At 36.2% G+C, this 18,669-nt stretch overlaps 1 protein-coding gene across 1 annotated transcript in view; it reads right to left on the reverse strand.

Annotated features, from left to right (window-relative positions):
• Window positions 1-17,595, reverse strand: part of LOC140137316 (complement C3-like) — a 65,457-nt gene extending 47,862 nt beyond the window's left edge. Inside the window, exons 1-3 of the mRNA XM_072158957.1 lie at window positions 17,102-17,595; window positions 8,803-8,972; window positions 6,888-7,091 (exon numbers count right to left, since the gene is read on the reverse strand). Of these exons, the coding sequence (XP_072015058.1) occupies window positions 6,888-7,091; window positions 8,803-8,972; window positions 17,102-17,169 (442 nt within the window). The 5' untranslated portion in view covers window positions 17,170-17,595. The remainder of the gene's footprint in view (window positions 1-6,887; window positions 7,092-8,802; window positions 8,973-17,101) is intronic.
• Window positions 17,596-18,669: the final 1,074 nt, after the last annotated feature.

Consider the following 18,669-nt stretch of genomic DNA (forward strand, 5'->3'; position numbering starts at 1 on the left):
TTCCTTCTTTATTTTGTTCCGTTTCATTTAGTTAGTTATTATTATTTGATATTTTATAAATCTACCATTTCTTACGTTTGTCCTTTTAGCTTTTACTTTTTTTAAACATAGTTATTTTGTGCCCATTTTTTATATTTCCTGCTTAGCGTGAGATTTCCCGTTTTCATTTAATTATGTTCTCATTATTTTAGCTTCCTTTTTTCATGAATTATTTATTTATTTCTTTATTTCTTTCTTTCTTTATTTATTTACTCTAATCCACAACCCTGTACCCATAAGCCATCCATAGTAGGCCTACCTTTTCAGTTTTAGTCCTACTTTCTTTTCTTTTCAATTTCTTCTACATGGGCCTACTATTTAGTGTGTGATTTTCCGTTTCCATGTTATTTATTTATTTAGGCCTAACCGCATTCCCATTATTTTCTAAATCTGTCCTTTCTTACGTTTCCCTTTTAGCTTCTTTTTTATATGCTGCTTAGCTTGTGATTTCCCGTTTCCATGTTAATTCTGTCATTATTTTAGCTTCTCTTTTCTTATATTTCCTGATTAATTTTAATCTAATTTTAGCTTTTTTTCTTACGTTTCCTGATTAGTTTCTTTCTTTCCTTCTTTATTTTGTTCCGTTTCATTTAGTTATTTATTATTATTTGATATTTTATAAATCTACCATTTCTTACGTTTGTCCTTTTAGCTTTTACTTTTTTTAAACATAGTTATTTTGTGCCCATTTTTTATATTTCCTGCTTAGCGTGAGATTTCCCGTTTTCATTTAATTATGTTCTCATTATTTTAGCTTCCTTTTTTCATGAATTATTTATTTATTTCTTTATTTCTTTATTTATTTACTCTAATCCACAACCCTGTACCCATAAGCCATCCATAGTAGGCCTACCTTTTCAGTTTTAGTCCTACTTTCTTTTCTTTTCAATTTCTCTGGCACGGAAAATTGGCCTATGCCTATGCGCCCCGTGCGTGCGAGTCACATCCCTTAGTACGCCAACGCACTAACACCAACGCGCTGCCACTGCCAGTTAGTTACGGTACTCGCTACCACTGAGTTTTGACAATAAATAAGCCCGGGAAAAAAAACCCGGTTTTAACCATATTTGTTGACCGTTTTCAACCAAATAAAGTGCAATGCATTTCCCATCTCGACGATTTATAGGCCTAGAATAAATAATGAAATTGCACCCCGGTCTCCACGCAGGCACTATCACCACTCTAGACTACCAGACCACTGTTTCCTATGTTACCTTAGTGATGGCGCAAAGACCTGATTCACGCGTCGTAGCCTTAATTTCTTGGCTGCCAACCTCGATACAGTGGCGAAAAATGGGGCGCGTAGCTCTGCGTAGGGACGAAAAACTCGTAAGATCATTATTAAATTATGCGCTGTTGTGCATCTAGATAGCCTGAATCATTTCATGGCCACCTCGCAGTTGGCAGAAAACGGGGCAATGTTGCTCTGTGTATGGTTTTTTAATGGAAATATTATTACGCGGTTCACACTGTCCTTCATCATTGTCCTTATTACCCACAATGCCACTGCGATCGATTTTGCATAGCAACACGACAGTTTTTTATGTTATTCTCTTAGTTACCATCAATTTTTGCAAAACGAATGTCCGATGGAAAAATGGCAATATGTACCGATCAATATACCACTAAATCAAAGCCGAAAGTCTAGGCAATTCGGAGAACACTCGCGCACAAGATGGGCAACCTTCCTTTTATTTATATAGATGTATAAAATCTACCATAATTGCAATATACCCAAAATGTACTCTTGATATTGGGCTGTGACTTTTTGTTTCAAAACAAAGAAAATAATAAGTAGTTCTAATTAATAATTAAAAGTTACCTTGGTTTTTTTAAAAATCTTAAACAGTAACTTAGAATTAATTGTGAAGGGCCTAACAAGACATGACCTGGTTTCTCTTCTTGTACCATCCTTGTCGATCTCTGTCAGTTACACTGACTCACTGACAACTTTGATGAATAAGTTTATACTGACAACTTTGATGAATAAGTTTATACTGACAACTTTGATGAATAAGTTTTCTGTTCACTTTACATGTTTACACAGCCACCTTGGTCTGACTGATTAAATCATTTGAAAGGGGCAATAGACTCTCAAGAAAAACTAGAATTATTATTGGTTAAATTATGGTTAAGTTTTCATATTACTGAACATAAAATCATGGGGAATTCTCTGGCCTTACAATATTATAGCAATTTGCCAGTTGAGGTAATGAGTAGGTCATTTGGAATTTGGAATTTGACACTGGGTCTGTGCTGTATTTGTCTGGAATTGGGAGCAGTAATAATTCCTTTGAAAATGATCACTCTAAATTATCCTGGTTTCAAACATGTCAAAGGAGGTTCCAATTGGCAAATTGGAGTCTCTCAATTCTGATTTTATGTGATGAAGTTCCTATGACTCCCATTTGAGGATGCCACAGTTTTTTCACTCTGGGCCATTTTGTAAATTTAAATTTGTTATTTTTAGCCCTCTCATCAGCGCGGACCCGAATTGGTCTATGAAGCAGCCTAAGCGATGCCATCGTGGTGGAAGAACTGAGCCAATTCTGCTCTGCACTTCAAAAAAAGAAACTTTTGGACAGTAAACAAACCCCACAACTTCTTCCACTATAGGCTCAGCATGATCTCACAGAATTCACCATTTCTTGAACTTTTAATACAAATGATGTGACAGTTGGATTTGTCACATTTCCTTCAAAAGGGAAACAAAACTGTCTAACCTGCTGTGTATTGTAGTATTAGCAGCATGAAATGGGATATTTTAAGCTATGTGCCACTGTGTTCAATACCACATATAGAATAGTGTGCTGCTAATTACTCATTTACATATACTTCATTAATTAAGTTTGAAATATTTGACAATATGGCTAAAATACTATATGAAAAAAAATTCATATGACTAAATTACATATAAATGTAGATGAATTAGTGGTTCATTCATATATTTTCCTAACTAAACATTGTTTAGGCGCTCGCTAAGTCTGTGAGGGCCACAAACTGCGGCTACATTCATACTTTTACAAGGGCATACTCTTCACATGTTGTAGGTTCAGTTGCAAGATCATGCGAGTTCAATTCCATGATGGTTTTGTTAGTTTTTAAAATATAAATGCTAAATATTGTTCTGTGCTAATTTTGTTATTGTGTTTTGTTGCATTGATATCCTCCCTTCTTCACAGACTGCACTATATAATAGGTCACTAAACTTAAAAATGGATTAATTTCATACATGTATCTTGAAGGTTTACAATAGGACTACATTTTCAAAAGATGCACGAGGAACATTCCTGTGTATTTATTATTTTATATTCAATATAAATACACAGGAATGTACTTATTGCCTGAAGAAATGCATGGGAAAACAGTACCATTTCCATGCACAGATATCAAATACTTAAACAATAGAGAATTGTGTTTTTAGAACAATTGATAAAATTGGAAGCCCAATTGTGTTTTTAGAACAATTGATGGAATTGGAATCCCAATTTAAAAATATAAATGATTGATTTGGTTTACTTCCAGCAAAGTTACAAAATTTTCTCTCGCCATGACATCAGCTTAATGATTAATGTTGATCATCATTCAGGGAATATAACCAACCACCAAGTTTGGCATGCCGATTTGAGCATGCATGATTCCGGATACTGGAAACCGGCCAAAATGAATCTTCATGTGAGACGTGATGAGAGAAAAATTTAAAGGAAATGATTTCACTTTAATCATTTTATATATTATTATCTAAAAGGATATTGTAGATTTCATAGCACAAAATAAATCACCTGGAAATCCTGGATTCGATCTTCTTCAATCAATAAATACAGAAAAAGTGAATTATTGGAAACTTTTCCCAAGAATAATGCAGATACAGTTTTGTAGGACTTTCCTGAAAGTTCACACTGAGAATTCAGTAATATCATGAAATATTTAGGGATAAATATATCTCATAAAGTGCAATCATGGGAAAAATTATTATTTTGTTCTTGGAATGAAATAGCTCTCTGAATTTTTTTACCAGAACAAAGCATGACCCTGAAGGGGGAGTGCCTGAAAAATTGAAAGGTAAAGTGCATGATTTTTGTCAGTTGCATGTCAACAAAATCATATCAGTAATTCCTTATTCATAAATATCATTAAAAAAAAATGTCGTTTATACAGATATTCTTGTGAATATTAATACCTTATGAATTAAGAAATAAAGGGCAATGCATTATTCTTTACACCCAAATAATGTGTCCGAGGCAGTAAAAACGTAAATTATTTTAACATTTTTACTGACATGGACACATTATATGGGTGTAAAGGATAATGCAGCAGTGAGCACCCTTTATTTCTATTCTATTACCACAAAATAGTGCGATTTAAAGAGAAAATACTGTTTTTTGCCCAAATATCTGAAGTTGTTTACCTCAAGGTGGAGCCTGTACGCGTAGACAAAGCGTAAGTGACAGTGAGTATTGCGGAAATATTGAACGCGTAACCAAGCATAATTCTTTGCATAGAATGTGTAATGGCGCTTATACTGCATCATGCTTTGAGGGTGCGCTGTATGCAAGAACATAAAGTTTGTTGCCCTGGCCACTTTATTGTTAATTCTATTACTCTTACGACCCAACCCATTATTCAAAATCGCCCACTGTGATTTGTTAAAACACGTCACGTGAGAGCCCACTATTCTGCAATAATGGGTCAAGCACCGTAACACATTCTACGCACAGCATTACGCTTGATTACGCGTGCAATATTTCAGCGATACGCGCTGTCACTTACGCGTACGCGCTCCACCTTGAAGTAAACAACTTGTGCCAAAAATGATATTTTCTCTTTAAATCGCACTATTTTTCTGGTAATGAAATAGAAATAAAGGCGCCGAACCCATTATTTAGATGTTTTTACTGTCGAGGACACATTATTTGCGTGTAAAGGATAATGCTGCACCCTTTATTTCTGAATTAATGGTCTTTCATGTGATGCGTTTCAACAAATCACAGTGCGTGACTTTGAATAATGGGTCGTAGGGGTAATAGAATATGCAATCATGTGCATGTACATGCTATTCATTTATCAACTTTGATATTTTGTCCTTAAAAAGTTAAAAACTGTAGAATAGTCACCTGGACATGACACAGGATTACTCAACTTATCCCAATCAGGATTATAAGTGATTACCATACAAAGGTTTTGACCTTAAAGGCCGCTATAAATATCTGGAAAACACATTAAGTTGGGAGCTGTACAAAGTTTGGTGGTATAGAGGTGAACATTGACTTGATTATATTTTAAGCCTACTTAATTCGGTTGTCCTTGAAAGTTTGCCTGGTCAACTGGATCCCCCTTTAAGAATATCACCTACATTTGTTATGAGTATCAGCCATAATGATCTCAGTCCAGTGACAAATGTCAATAACCTCTATTCAAAAGTCATACTTCAAAGTTGACCTCAAGTCACAGAGGATGAGTTTCTGTACCAAACAAATGCAAAGTTCATTCTACAAAATGTACAAGCTATTAAGGTTAAAACTGCCCAGGATGAGATGAGCATGTATGAGTCCTTGTGATAATCACTTGAGCTAGACAATGCTGCATATGTGTACTTGAATCATTATTGTCTAACAGAATTCTTGACATATTTATACCAAGATTGTGACACAGATTGTTTTAAAAACAAGATCTCAATCTTTTCAGTCAGTCATTCTTTGATGATTTTAAACATAATTTTGCCAGTCATCACATGAATTTAATTCCCCCTGGTAACCATGGTGATCTTTAGATATGTACAATTATAGAATTGACCTTTTCGGTGAATCCCATTCGTTGCATTAGACCACTGATGTCGTCTATTTGACGTAAAACCAACTTGCAATGCGCAATAGCGATGTTCATGAAATGATGTTTAGCAAACATCGCTACATTTGGGGTCTAACCGCAATTACGAAATTAGCTTCGTCAAACGAAGTATTCCTTCATCGAAACCTTTCTAGCTTCGTCGAATGAAGCAATTTTAATCTTTGTCAAAGGAAGACCCATGCGAGCACATTTTAGGAAAAAATGCTTTTTCGAAAAAAGATAATTCCATAGTGTGTGCAGGGTCTTAGTGTGTGCAGGGTCTTAGTCAGTCACCCACCATCTACTCGATCTCTGATGGTCACATGCTTTACCATGGGTAATGGACAAACTACAAAGGTCCAGTACAACATCAGTGGATAGATCACGAAAGTCCATGAAGTAGGACAGCTAGTTTTGGGGCAAGGCACTTTGTGGATTTTGTATATACATACATTATACATGTATGTAGATGACTGGATGACTTCTGGATGACTAAGAACATTCAATCAAATGTTACATGTACTACACTATATGTGACGTGTCATGTCAAAAGGAGACACTTTTGGGCAGGATCGTAAATGGAGAAAAAGCCAAAAATCTTCCCGGGGTGATTTTTTCACAATTTGGGTTTGTTGCGAATTTGTGATTCTATTAATGTTAAAATTATTGTCTGGTAGTTTCAAGGTAGTTCCTACTCTCAACATTGTCAATAATATTTTTAAAGGCCGATATCTCAATTTCCAATTTTATAAAACCATAACTTACGTACTCAATATCTTCGCTTAGGAATGTCCGATTTCATTGAGGAAAACGGCATTGTGGAGCAAAATATCTCTATATTTAAGATATGTAAAAACCTCAATATTGATAACCTGCCCAAAAGTGTCTCCTTTTGACATGACACGTCACATATTATAAGCATAATCTGAGAAAGAAATTAAAAAGATTACGGGACTATAATACTACCCAGACCAGTACATAATTTTCTTTTCCTTGATTGCAATCAACCACATGTTACTTACCATCATGGTCTGGTGTGTATATAGGTTTATCCGTCTGTATGAACACGTATCCCGCTTTGTAACTCATCAGAATCACCGTCTCTTCTTCGAATTCGAATACTTCAGACTCTGATTTTGCCACCAGGTAGACATACTGTTTGACACCATGATCCACCGCAGGGACATCTGATGGGTCTATTTTGAGACTTGCTGTCTGTGGTTGATCTGTGTACAAATTATAAAGAATAGTATGAGTACTGGTTATCAGAGACAAGCAGATGAGAGCATGAACACTGTAATTTTGTGACCGTCCACCACAAATGAACCCAGAGGTCTGCCCTTCATAAAGATGAGATTTCTACAGATTTGGAAAGATCATACCTGAACCAAAATGACATTTCAACCAACTTTGTATGATATCCTGAAATGAAGTTACATTTCTACAGAATTGACTTTACAACACTGAGGAAACTGCACTTTAGTTATCAAAATTTTAAAATTTTTGTTGAAACCACCTCCATAAAAATGTCCAATTTTTGATATTTTTAGTTTTTGTATTGCTGTGTCACTTTGCAGGTGTATAAGAGAAATATGAAAAATTTTCACAGATTTTTAAAAAATCTGTGAAAATCTAATTTTTCTCCAAATATGACATTTTTGTATACTAAAAAGTATTTTGCACTGTAGCTCAAAATCACATTTTCCAACTTTTGGGCTAATTTGTGGTGGATGGTCGCATTTAGACTTAAGATCAAAATGACCATCAAGTGCATCAGGTAGCAAAATCCTCCACACTTTCATATCAATTTTATTGGTTTTAATCAAATAAGTGAAAACTTCCTTTTTGGGAGGTCTTTGTATAAATTGTAAAGCACTTTTTTGTACTTGTCATCTGGATGTTACGAAGTGTAAATTTCATGATTTTCAGGAGTGGGAAGTAAAATTAGTTCAACTACAATCACAAAATCATAGATTCAAAACACACATTCTTCCTGTTCAAATTCTTGAGAAACCCACAATCACATTAATCTGTGAGGGTGTTCACAAGTTGTCTATGTTTACTTCTTGAAGAGTGTGCCAAGTTGTGAATTTTATAAACTTGGGCAAACATATCTGACCTTAAAACCTGGAAAACGTTAAATATTCACACTTAAGTTTGCTTTTTTAAGTGTTTACTTAATATTAGCACTGATGAAAAGTTCACTGAAAGTCATGTAGGTGTAGAAGATATTTCACACGAAAAGCCACTGATCACTTTGTTTATTTACCTTCATATGGAATATTTAGTTTATGACAAGAAAGAAGGATGAAAATTAATACATTTACTTTGGAAAGGACTAGAATCATTAGGAGACATACTTATTATTGTGATGAAAACCAGGGGGCAGGTTCTTGGAAAAATTTGTTTACCAATTTTTCACAAACAAACACATTGGAGCACTAAAAATTGCCACTAATTGGGCGATTTTATGAGAAACATCGATAAATCGCTGAAAAGGTACCCCCCAAATAGTAGCACATTCCCGTTTACCTTCAACCCTGATGAAGGTCACATACCTATCAGTCTGGTGCAAGTATTAAATAGTTAGTCAAATTTGCAAACTTTAATGTCATTACCTGAAGATGACATCCATTTCATTACTGTAAAATTTGGAGGACCCAAACGCATCGTGGGGAAGGCATGTGCACACAAGTGGCCTAGTTTTTAGATTTTACTAGGACTTCGCGTGCGAAAAAATTTAGCCCCAATTAAAGCTGAATTTTGCTATATAACAGGTCAGTGCGTGCAAAACGCGCACAATTTTGCAATTTTTGTAGGCTATTTTGGTCCAAAACATGGTGTTTTTTGGCCAAAATGGAAGATGCACACTGCACAGGGCCCAGGCCCATCTGGCCCTCCTCCCCCAAAAATAACCCTGACAAAGTCTATACTTACTTGCTTCTACTGCCACTGTTGCTTCTGCGTAGGTGACATCTTTAGATGGGAATGACTGTAATAATAATTTGATTGGTATAGCGTTGGCTCCTGTATTACGTAAGCTTACCAGTACTGTTTCTGAAACCCCAACCCTGACCACATCTGGTGCTGTGATAAAATACCCTGGTCTGAAACAAACAAACAAAAACAACAACTATCAACATCCACTAATGAGTAGGCCTACAGTGGAAATATAAGCGGTACATTAATTTTTGTGCATTTCACGCTCAATCAACTACCGCAAAAATAAAAACACAAAAATATGTTCTTTTATGTGTAGGTCTATGTTACAAGAAAACTCAAAATTACTAATATTTAAACATATCAAATGGTTACAAATCACGAAAATTTACACATGTGAAAATAACCACTTTTACAGTTCTGATTTGATTGACTAAAACTAGGAGTTTTTCCAATATTGCAAATATTATTCAATTTTAGCCCTGGTATTTTGAGCTACATTGTATAGAAGCAAACCTTTTTTTAAACAACTTAAAGGGGCATTTTGTGATTTTAGCATCCTTTTTTAGGGTATGGTTCAACAATTTGAAATGGATTATTAAACTTGAGGTTGTTGACAACCCCTAAATCTACCCCTACCCTCCCCCCTCCCCCACCCCTACCATGGACAATGTCCATTGGACATAGTCCTTGATACCCTTGTCATTTATCCTGTTCAAAATGATTGACTGGTATACTTGTAACAACTTCTCCAATGACACATAAGTACATTGTACAGTATACATCTCTATTAAAAATACTCATATAAAGTAACCATATTTTGAAATTCACCAACATTAATGTTTTGGCTTATGACAGGCAGAATATGAGAAATGGCACTGTACTTCTGTGCACATTACTAATTAAACAGCTGCAATACTTCACCATTAATTAACCCATGATTTCTCATTTCCTTCATTTTTAATTATATTACATTTCAAGGTATTCAAGAAACAGAGCACATGGTTTTACATAGCTGTAGTCTGTCGCAACATAGACTCTGAATGGTCGCAAGCACAAACATGGCGAGCACATACATAGTGCGAGCCCGGGAGTGCGAGTCCAGCCCGAAGCCCTGAAAGAGTGCAGCCTGAAGTGCTCAGTCTGAATTTTTACAGTCTATGGCTGGACCGAGCCTCTGCCCTGGCCCTGCACCCATGTGTTAATTTTCATGGTATTTTGGAAGCTGTACTTAATTCATGTAGGCCCTCTATGTGCACTTTAGCATCACCTATATATCCATTTTCCATCCATCTCAAAACGTAAATTGCAAAATGTGAGAGATTAAAGGTGGGCAGTCATTTTTATATACTGTAAAACCACTTCGCTAGAGGCCTTAATTCGCGAAATTAAATACCCGCAAAGTTGGCAAATTTACATTGAATTGTGAACATGAATTCCTGGATTAGCGAAATTAAATACCCATGAAAATGGTGGTCATTGGGAATTAGCGAAATTAAGTACTAGCGAAATTAAGTAGCTTTACAGTATGTGACATGATCTGGTCCATGGAAGCCAAATGAAGCATTCGAAATTTAAAATAATCCTACAAGGAAATTGCTGAAAAATGGCTCGTGCTCCACCCCCATCAAACCTGGTGCCCCCCAATCATGGTCAGTGCCCCCCCCCATATGATGACCCACACTACGCCTCTGTTGAGTTACTGTACATTATTACCTTTAACCCTAACACTGACCCATGCTTTTTGGTATCGGAAGTCAGAGAAGATCCGATTTTTTCAAGAAGAAGAAGAATTTTTTGACTTGGCACCCCCGGGATTCGAACCTTTGACCCCTCGCATGCCAAGCGAACGAACGCGGACCGGTAGCTGCTCGGGTTATTGCTGCCCGGCCAGCAATTCCGTGATCATATCACACTTCGGGTGATTGCGTCATCGCAGACCCTGGGATGCATGCATGTTATGAATTTTTCATTGTGGTATTTTGTGGTTTTTACTGGTGTTAGGGGTAATACAAACATTAGGCTATCATATACTGACAACACTGAAGGTCTAGGTCTAAAGGTCTTATATCACTACTTCTTATGGACACCGATCTTTTAGCCATGCTTCTTCTGAACCTTGAAACAACCTCCTTATCGTATGAAAGGCTCTAAAACTCTTGAATAATTTAAATCTTCTTTGAAAACATTTTTATTTACTCTGGCATTTTGTAATAATTGATTTCTGATGTTTTATGTGATTTTGTTTGTTTACTGTTATTTGCATTTTTTGTTTTCCTTGTTAAGGGACTTCAGTGTAAAGCACTACAATTATTATTGTGATTTTCTTATGTAGCTTAATATATGGCTTTTTATTCTATATTTTTGCATAATATCTCAATTTCAAATTTGCCATTTTTGTCCTCCAAAACAATCTGATTCCCAAGTTTTGAGTTAAATTGCACTTAGTGGTTTGATAATAGATGCAACAAGTAGATTAACTAATTACACGGTGTGTAAAATGTGTCCCGTCAGACGGGTGGTTCTTGGGTTTTGGCAATTGGTAATTTTTTTTTAAATTAACATAATTTGCAAAATGACCTAAAAAGCATGTGGGAGAATTCAACAAAAGAAGCCAACATTGGTTAACATTTTTTGCAATATAAGGTTAGGGGGATGTCAGAATATGAATATGTCGGTGATTTCATATTTCAGGCCTAAAATTTCACTGGGATTATAAGAAAAATATACATGTATGAGTTTTCTTCTGATGCCAAAATCAGTTTAATTGGCTACATAGGCCTAAGTGCAATGCACTTTTCACATTTACCAGATAGGCCTATATAAAACAAGTGTTTGCTACATATAATTTTAGAATATAAAAAAAGTTTTGTGTTGATGACGTTTTTGTACTGGAAAGATGTTATAGCGGTAGACCAGGTGTGGTAGATGTATAGGTTTGGCCCTATAGCTACTGCAACAAACTAATATGATAAAAAATATACCTTAATCCGTCAGTTTTGCTACTTTTTATCTAGCTTTCAATTTACTGTGGTGCAGCCCACATAACCTTTTAAAATGTTGTTTTAAATTGAAATAGGATTAGCAATTGGTTTGCATATATCTATTTGGATGTCACTGTGGTACATGCAGTTTTTATTTTGAAGCATTTATGATAATTATTATTTCCTTCAAAACTTCATGATATGACGTACTCCAGATTTTGATTTGTTGTGATTTTAAGCCTGAATCGGTAAATTTAAGGTGAGTGTGGTTAGCGAGATCAACTTCATACACACTTTGACCCATCATCAAAACATGAAACTTAACTTATATCATCTCAAAAGGTAAAATGTAAGTCATCATCATCAACAACGTTATCAGCAGCAATGCAGCATTTTATGAAAAGACCAGTCTTCAAACTTCACAGGAAATCTTGTAAAACGCTACTTTGACCTCAGCTGACCCCTGGGGTTGAGCCCCCAAGGATCCATAAAAGATTCTTCAAATTATGTCAGCTTTCTAGAACATAATGCAGAAGATGTCCATCAAGTTGAATGAAAATGCAGCATTCTTCACATCATAGACCCTAGAAAGGAACTTCTAAGGTCTATGCTTACATGTATAGTTCTTAAAATGTTTGGGTGCATAATGCTGATCATTACCACCAAGTTAAGTTTCATGAAAATTCAAAAACCTTTACTTCATGTAATTTGAACTCATGATGACCTTGAAATGGCCTTCAAAGTTGTTGGAAATATATAGGCCTATGTATTTTCATGGATATCTTCATGATCTTGAACCATATGGTCAATACCCTCAAAAGAGGATCAAAATACCCCTAAAATAATCAGTTAAAAGGGCATTTCGTGATCCACAGCCTCATCCCTCACTTTTCTCAAAAAAAGTTGAGATTTTTATATCACTGGAAACCTCTGGCTACATAATGTTTATGTACAAAATATTTCTTGCAGATTAATTCGCTTATTTAGCAAAGATATCGTGAAATTTGAATTTCGTTCTGGTGCACCAGAACGAAATTACAACGCATTGTCTATGGAGCAGTGTGATACACATAGTCATGCATAACTCTCGAACGCAAAATCGCAATCAACTGAAATTTTGGGAATAAGTTTTTTTCGTGGATATAGTGTGAAAAATGACATAAATAGAGGATGCTAGGATCACGAAATACTCCTTTAAATAACTTTTACAATTTTGTGTGGAGCGTACATGTACAATCAACATGCCATTTTCATTTAATCAGGACAATGTCTTCGGTCTTTGTTTTAACTTTAACATCTACATACAAAATACAGACATCCAGAAACTGATACCCCACCAAGATTTGGGAAGTTTCCAATAAAGTTCATTTGGTAGCTAGATAGCTGGATGAGTCTAGTCTTGCCCTTCATACTGGGGGTTAACTTCCAATCCTAGACAGTGATTGAGGCCATTTAACCTATATATAAGGGTCATACATGTCTCCAGGATGGTTCAAACATAGGGTCTGTGGTTCAAGGCTTCTATTAACAAACCTTGAAATTAATAGGCTATATATAAAGAGATTGCAGCACTGATTGCAGTCAATTGAAATAGCTAGACCCCTGCTAAATTGGTTTATATCAGACAGTATTAAATTTGGACTGAGATATATTGAAAGCTTCCTGTCTTGACAAATTTAATGGTGCATTTTCAATACATTTAAGATCATTAGCCCCATTCCATCCATCAAAATAATATCAAAATGTCAATTAAACTTTTTAAAGAACTTTACCACAATTGAACATAATGACTGAAGAGCTACATGTAGAGAGCCACAAAATGCAAGCAATGTCTGCCTCTAGACCTATGTACCAAGTATTAAGGCATTTAAAACTTATAAGCTTGGGAACAAGTCCCTATTCTTCTTGATGCCCTGAAAATATTTGCATTATTTTATACTACATCTACCTCTACTGGCCGACTGATAACCAGTGGCATAGCCAAGGGTGCAGCTGCCACCCCACAATGTATTTCACACTGGATTAATAAAAGGGACTAAATTACAACCAAATCACTGAAATTACAAGTTAAGTTATTTTGTTGACTTTATGCTCATTATGTTAATAGAGCGGGTTACAAATATTCAATATAGACAATGTTTTCAATGTCAATGGTCAATGTTTTTTGAACATCGCAAAAGCTTACCTGCTGGACCCTCTGATCTTTGAAGGAAAAAAAGGCTTTGAACTCAATTTGCAAAATTTTAAATGGTACACTGGTCCACTGGCACCATATTTCCAAATCTTCCACAGTGGGAGTATGGAATTAAAATAGAACAGCCCATTACATAAACCAGAACCTTAACAATGTCAAATGCATACCCCCCTAAAGCAAGGCCAGGATTATCAACTCTAACACCCACCCCCAGGCCTATTTTGGAAGAAACAAAGAAGAAGAGAAAACTTTTTTCTCGGGTGCGGTTTTGAACCAGGGACCCCTCGGGTGCCAGACACGCGCACTACAATATCTTGCCATAGGGGTCTCCTTGGCGGGCCAGCCATTCCAAGCTTTCTGTGTCCATGACCATGATGACTGTTCGCATAATGACACAATCACATCAAATGGGATACCTGCGCGCTTGCAGATGCTTTTGAATTAAGCTTTTTTGATGTTTGGTTCAGTTAGTGTTATTAAACAAGGCGGTTCTCGAACCACGAGTCTCGCCTGCTTTTGTGACCGCCTGCTTTTGCGATAACTGTTGGTAGAGAGGTAAATGAATTTGGCGGTTATCGGCTGGGCACGATTATCTGGCCGATGGTAACTGTACCCACCAAGTTTCATGCCCATGCAACAGTTTTTACTAATATGACCTCAGATGACCCCTGGTGGCCCTGAAATGACCTAAAATGTTGGCTCTAAATGTTGACTGTACCTCTCGTGCTAAGTGTCATGCCCATACGACAGTTTTTACTAATTTGACCTCAGATGACCCCTGGTGGCCTCGAAATGACCTTCCAAAAATTTGGCTTTAAATGTTGACTGTACCCATCAAGTTTCATGCCCATACGAGTTTTTACTAATTTGTCCTCAGATGACCCCTGGTGACTCGAAATTACCTTCCAAATATTTGGCTTTAAATGTTGACTGTACCCACCAAGTTCCATGTCCATCCAACAGTTTTACTAATTTGACCTCAGATGACCCCGAAATGACCTTCCAAAAATTTGGCTTGAAATGTTGACTGTACCCACCAAGTTTCATGTCCATACGACAGTTTTTACTAATTTGACCTCAGATGACCCCTGGTGACCCCAAAATGACCTTCCAAAAATTTGGCTTTAAATGATGACTGTACCCACCAAGTTTCATGCCCATACGAGTTTTTAATAACTTGACCTCAGATGACCCCTGAGTGACCTCGGATGACCCCGTAATGACCTTCCAAAAATTTGGCAAAACCAAAGAACTATTTCATCAAAGTAATAAATCAAAACAGAAAGATGCTTCCTTTACGAGTTATCACTCATTGAAAGTGCTACTTTGCTATACTTTACATGGAAAGCGACTATCTTAAAGTCGCTATATTTCCTTAATTACATGACCGATCAAGCTGTTATTGGGATATGTGATGCACAGTTGAAAATTAATTGTTAAAAGATTTGGTGACCTCAGTTGACCTTTGACCTTGTATGTGACCTTTGACCTCACGAAATTGGAAAAAGTATGTTGCGCTGAAAAATCAAATTTGGCAATACCAAAGAACTATTTCATCAAATAAATCAAAACAGAAAGATGCTTCCTTTACGAGTTATCACTCATTGAAAGTGCTACTTTGCTATACTTTACAAAGAAAGCGACTATCTTAAAGTCGTCATATTTCCTTAATTACATGACCGATCAAGCTGTTATTGGGATATGTGATGCACAGTTGAAATTTAATTATTAAAAGATTTGGTGACCTCAGTTGACCTTTGACCTTGTATGTGACCTTTGACCTCATGAAAATCTAATCAGGTCGAGTACCTCTGGCCACGCACCTCCCCACCAAGTTACGTCACTGTACCCCATACGGATCTCCAGATAATCTGTTCACAAGGTATTTTGCTTATTACGCATATATTATGCAAATTAGGTACTTCATTACCATATATTACGCTCAATTTCTAATCATGCCGCGAACCTCTGGCCCCGCTCCTCCTCACCAAGTTACGTCACTGTACCCCATGCGGATCTCCAGATAAGCTGTTCACAAGGGTTTTTGCTTGATACGATCAAATACGCATAAATTATGCAAATTAGGTACTTAATTAGCATATTTTGCGCTGAAAATCTAATCAGGTCGAGAACATCTGGCCACGCTTACTCCCCACCAAGTTACGTCACTGTACCCCATATGGATCTCCAGATAATCTGTTCACAAGGTATTTTGCTTATTACGCATAAATTATGCAAATTAGGTACTTAATTACCATATTTTGCGCTCAAAATCTAATCAGGTCGACACCCTCTGGTCATGCTACCCCCTATAAAGTTTCATCATCATAGCACTTACGGTTCTCAAGATAACGCTGCTTCACAAGCTTTTTCCAACACACACACGCACACACCCCCACCCCCCCACACACCCCCACACACACACACGGACACACACACACCATAGTGATTACTAAGTCTCTCCCTGAACATTCAGGCGAGACAAAAAGGAAACATTTCTCCACAAATCTGACAGGACTATATTATGCATTATATTACTGCTGTGCCACGCATTGATGTATATGTATATTAAAAATGTAGGATGTTATGTATATATATACATCAAAGTTTAATGAACTGTCAACAATAGGTCAGAGAACCTTTTTAGATAAACATAAAATCACAAAATAAACAGATAAAAAAATACTTTGGAAAGCACATCTTATGGGCAGCCCAGTGTCCATGATCTATACACTTGACACATGAATGACATCATGCCTCAATTTCAAGGCCTCACATTCAATGATAGCAGCACTTTACTTTTACTGTTTTACTAGCTCGTTCACGTATCGGTTGCGTTGTCCCACTGGCCTACTACACCAACGTATATTGCCTGGCGATCGGAGTGTTATCGTCAGAGCACCTCGGACTACTGTTTTACCCCCAGGTTTTACCTGCACTTTTATGCACACTCATGACACATGTGTACCCATGAGAAAAAAAAAAATTGACCACAAAATAATTACAATGAAGAATATGTTTTAAAAAATCCTCTTGCAGGAAAATTAAGTCCATGACAAGCACAGGAGTCCCTTTACCATGTTTCACAAAGCATGATAAAATTAAAATAAATACTTACTCATTTTGTGACCAGCACAATGCTGGTAGTAATAAAATCACACATGAATAACACCAAAGCTTCATCATAAAATAAGATTATAATCCTCCTTGAAAATGCTTATTTCAAATATTGCTGTAAAATCACATGTGTAGTTTAGTAGGCAATCACAGTACACAGAACTAGAAGTAGTACAGTCGTGCCACACAGCACAGTCAACCATGAACCAGTTGCTTTTTGTTGACAGAAAATTTGTTCCAACTTTTGATGTAATCTAGTTCTTAGTCACACGTCAAACTGACTCCCACCATAGAAATTATCTATATTTGACAAGTACTGATTTTTGCTGTTGGTTCCACGTCTTGTCGTCTATAATCTGCTATTTTCTCAACTTGTAGCAGTTCATCATGTTCGAACAACCTGTTACTTTGACTTATAATGAATGTTGAATTGCAGACACATGGCTTTTATGTGTAATACCCAATGACTTTTTGACTCCTATTCTCTGCAGCTACTGATTCCTGCTAACTAAATAGACCTTTGGGATCAGCCAAGGTATGTCAGTAAACAGTATTACAACCAATAGGGTGGGAGCAACCATATCTCTAAGGGGGTTTAGTTTTTTCTTTGTGCCTGCACACCATTTATTTATCTGTGTACATAATCTTGTGTGAGGTCAGTGGTGTACCTCAGAGAATGGAATATTCCATTGTTATGACAGGGAACCAATTAGATAGCTTGATAAATCACACTTGGCAAGATGGAGAGTTATAATTGGATTAAAGTAAATGTCCAATCAAAAGGTGGGATGAATTAAAACCCTGATGATAATAAACAAACAAACAAACAAACACATGAAATTTTATGAAAAATATAGCTTACTGCTAGGAAAACGGCAGTTTACTGTTTTCACATCAGTTGCATCAGAAATGTGACTGAGAGAAATTTTCAGTGACGTCAAAGAGCACAGAAGTTAGATGATGATGTCTCATATCCCTGGTTTTACTGTGAAAACTATTTTAAATTTAGGTGAACTTGAGGATTAAATATACAGCACAATATGGCATTTTTGGCAAAGTATGAATTATAATTGCAGATTACCATCAGATTTTAGATTTAATACTTGCCTAAGGACGGTGAAAGTTGAGGTGCCCAAAACCACTTTCAACAAAACTTTTAAAAGATTAAATTTGTACGGTTTCCAACTTTCTATTGTTTAACATTTATCTATCATCTTACCTAAACCATGGTCAAATTCTTGTAATAAATGACTGAACCTTTCTAAATCCCAGTGTCAGCCCAGGGCCCTTTGAATTGTGTTTTAAGGTATGTTAAGTCCTCACAATCCTTTGAAAAAAGTTTAATGACCTAATGATAAATAATATTATTCTAGGAACTTTTTGTGTGTATATGTACGCACAAAATGGCATTGAACATTTAAAGCAATCATGATGATTGCTGATAAGAAATCTTACGCTGCATATAATTTGTGACGCAAAAGTTTGAAGTAAAATCGTATTAAAACCAGGTCAGATTTGAAGTGTGAAACTAAACAACATACAGATGGGAAAATTTCTGACTGAATGACC

This window comes from Amphiura filiformis, chromosome 17, assembly GCF_039555335.1.
Source record: "Amphiura filiformis chromosome 17, Afil_fr2py, whole genome shotgun sequence".
Classification (NCBI taxonomy): domain Eukaryota; kingdom Metazoa; phylum Echinodermata; class Ophiuroidea; order Amphilepidida; family Amphiuridae; genus Amphiura; species Amphiura filiformis.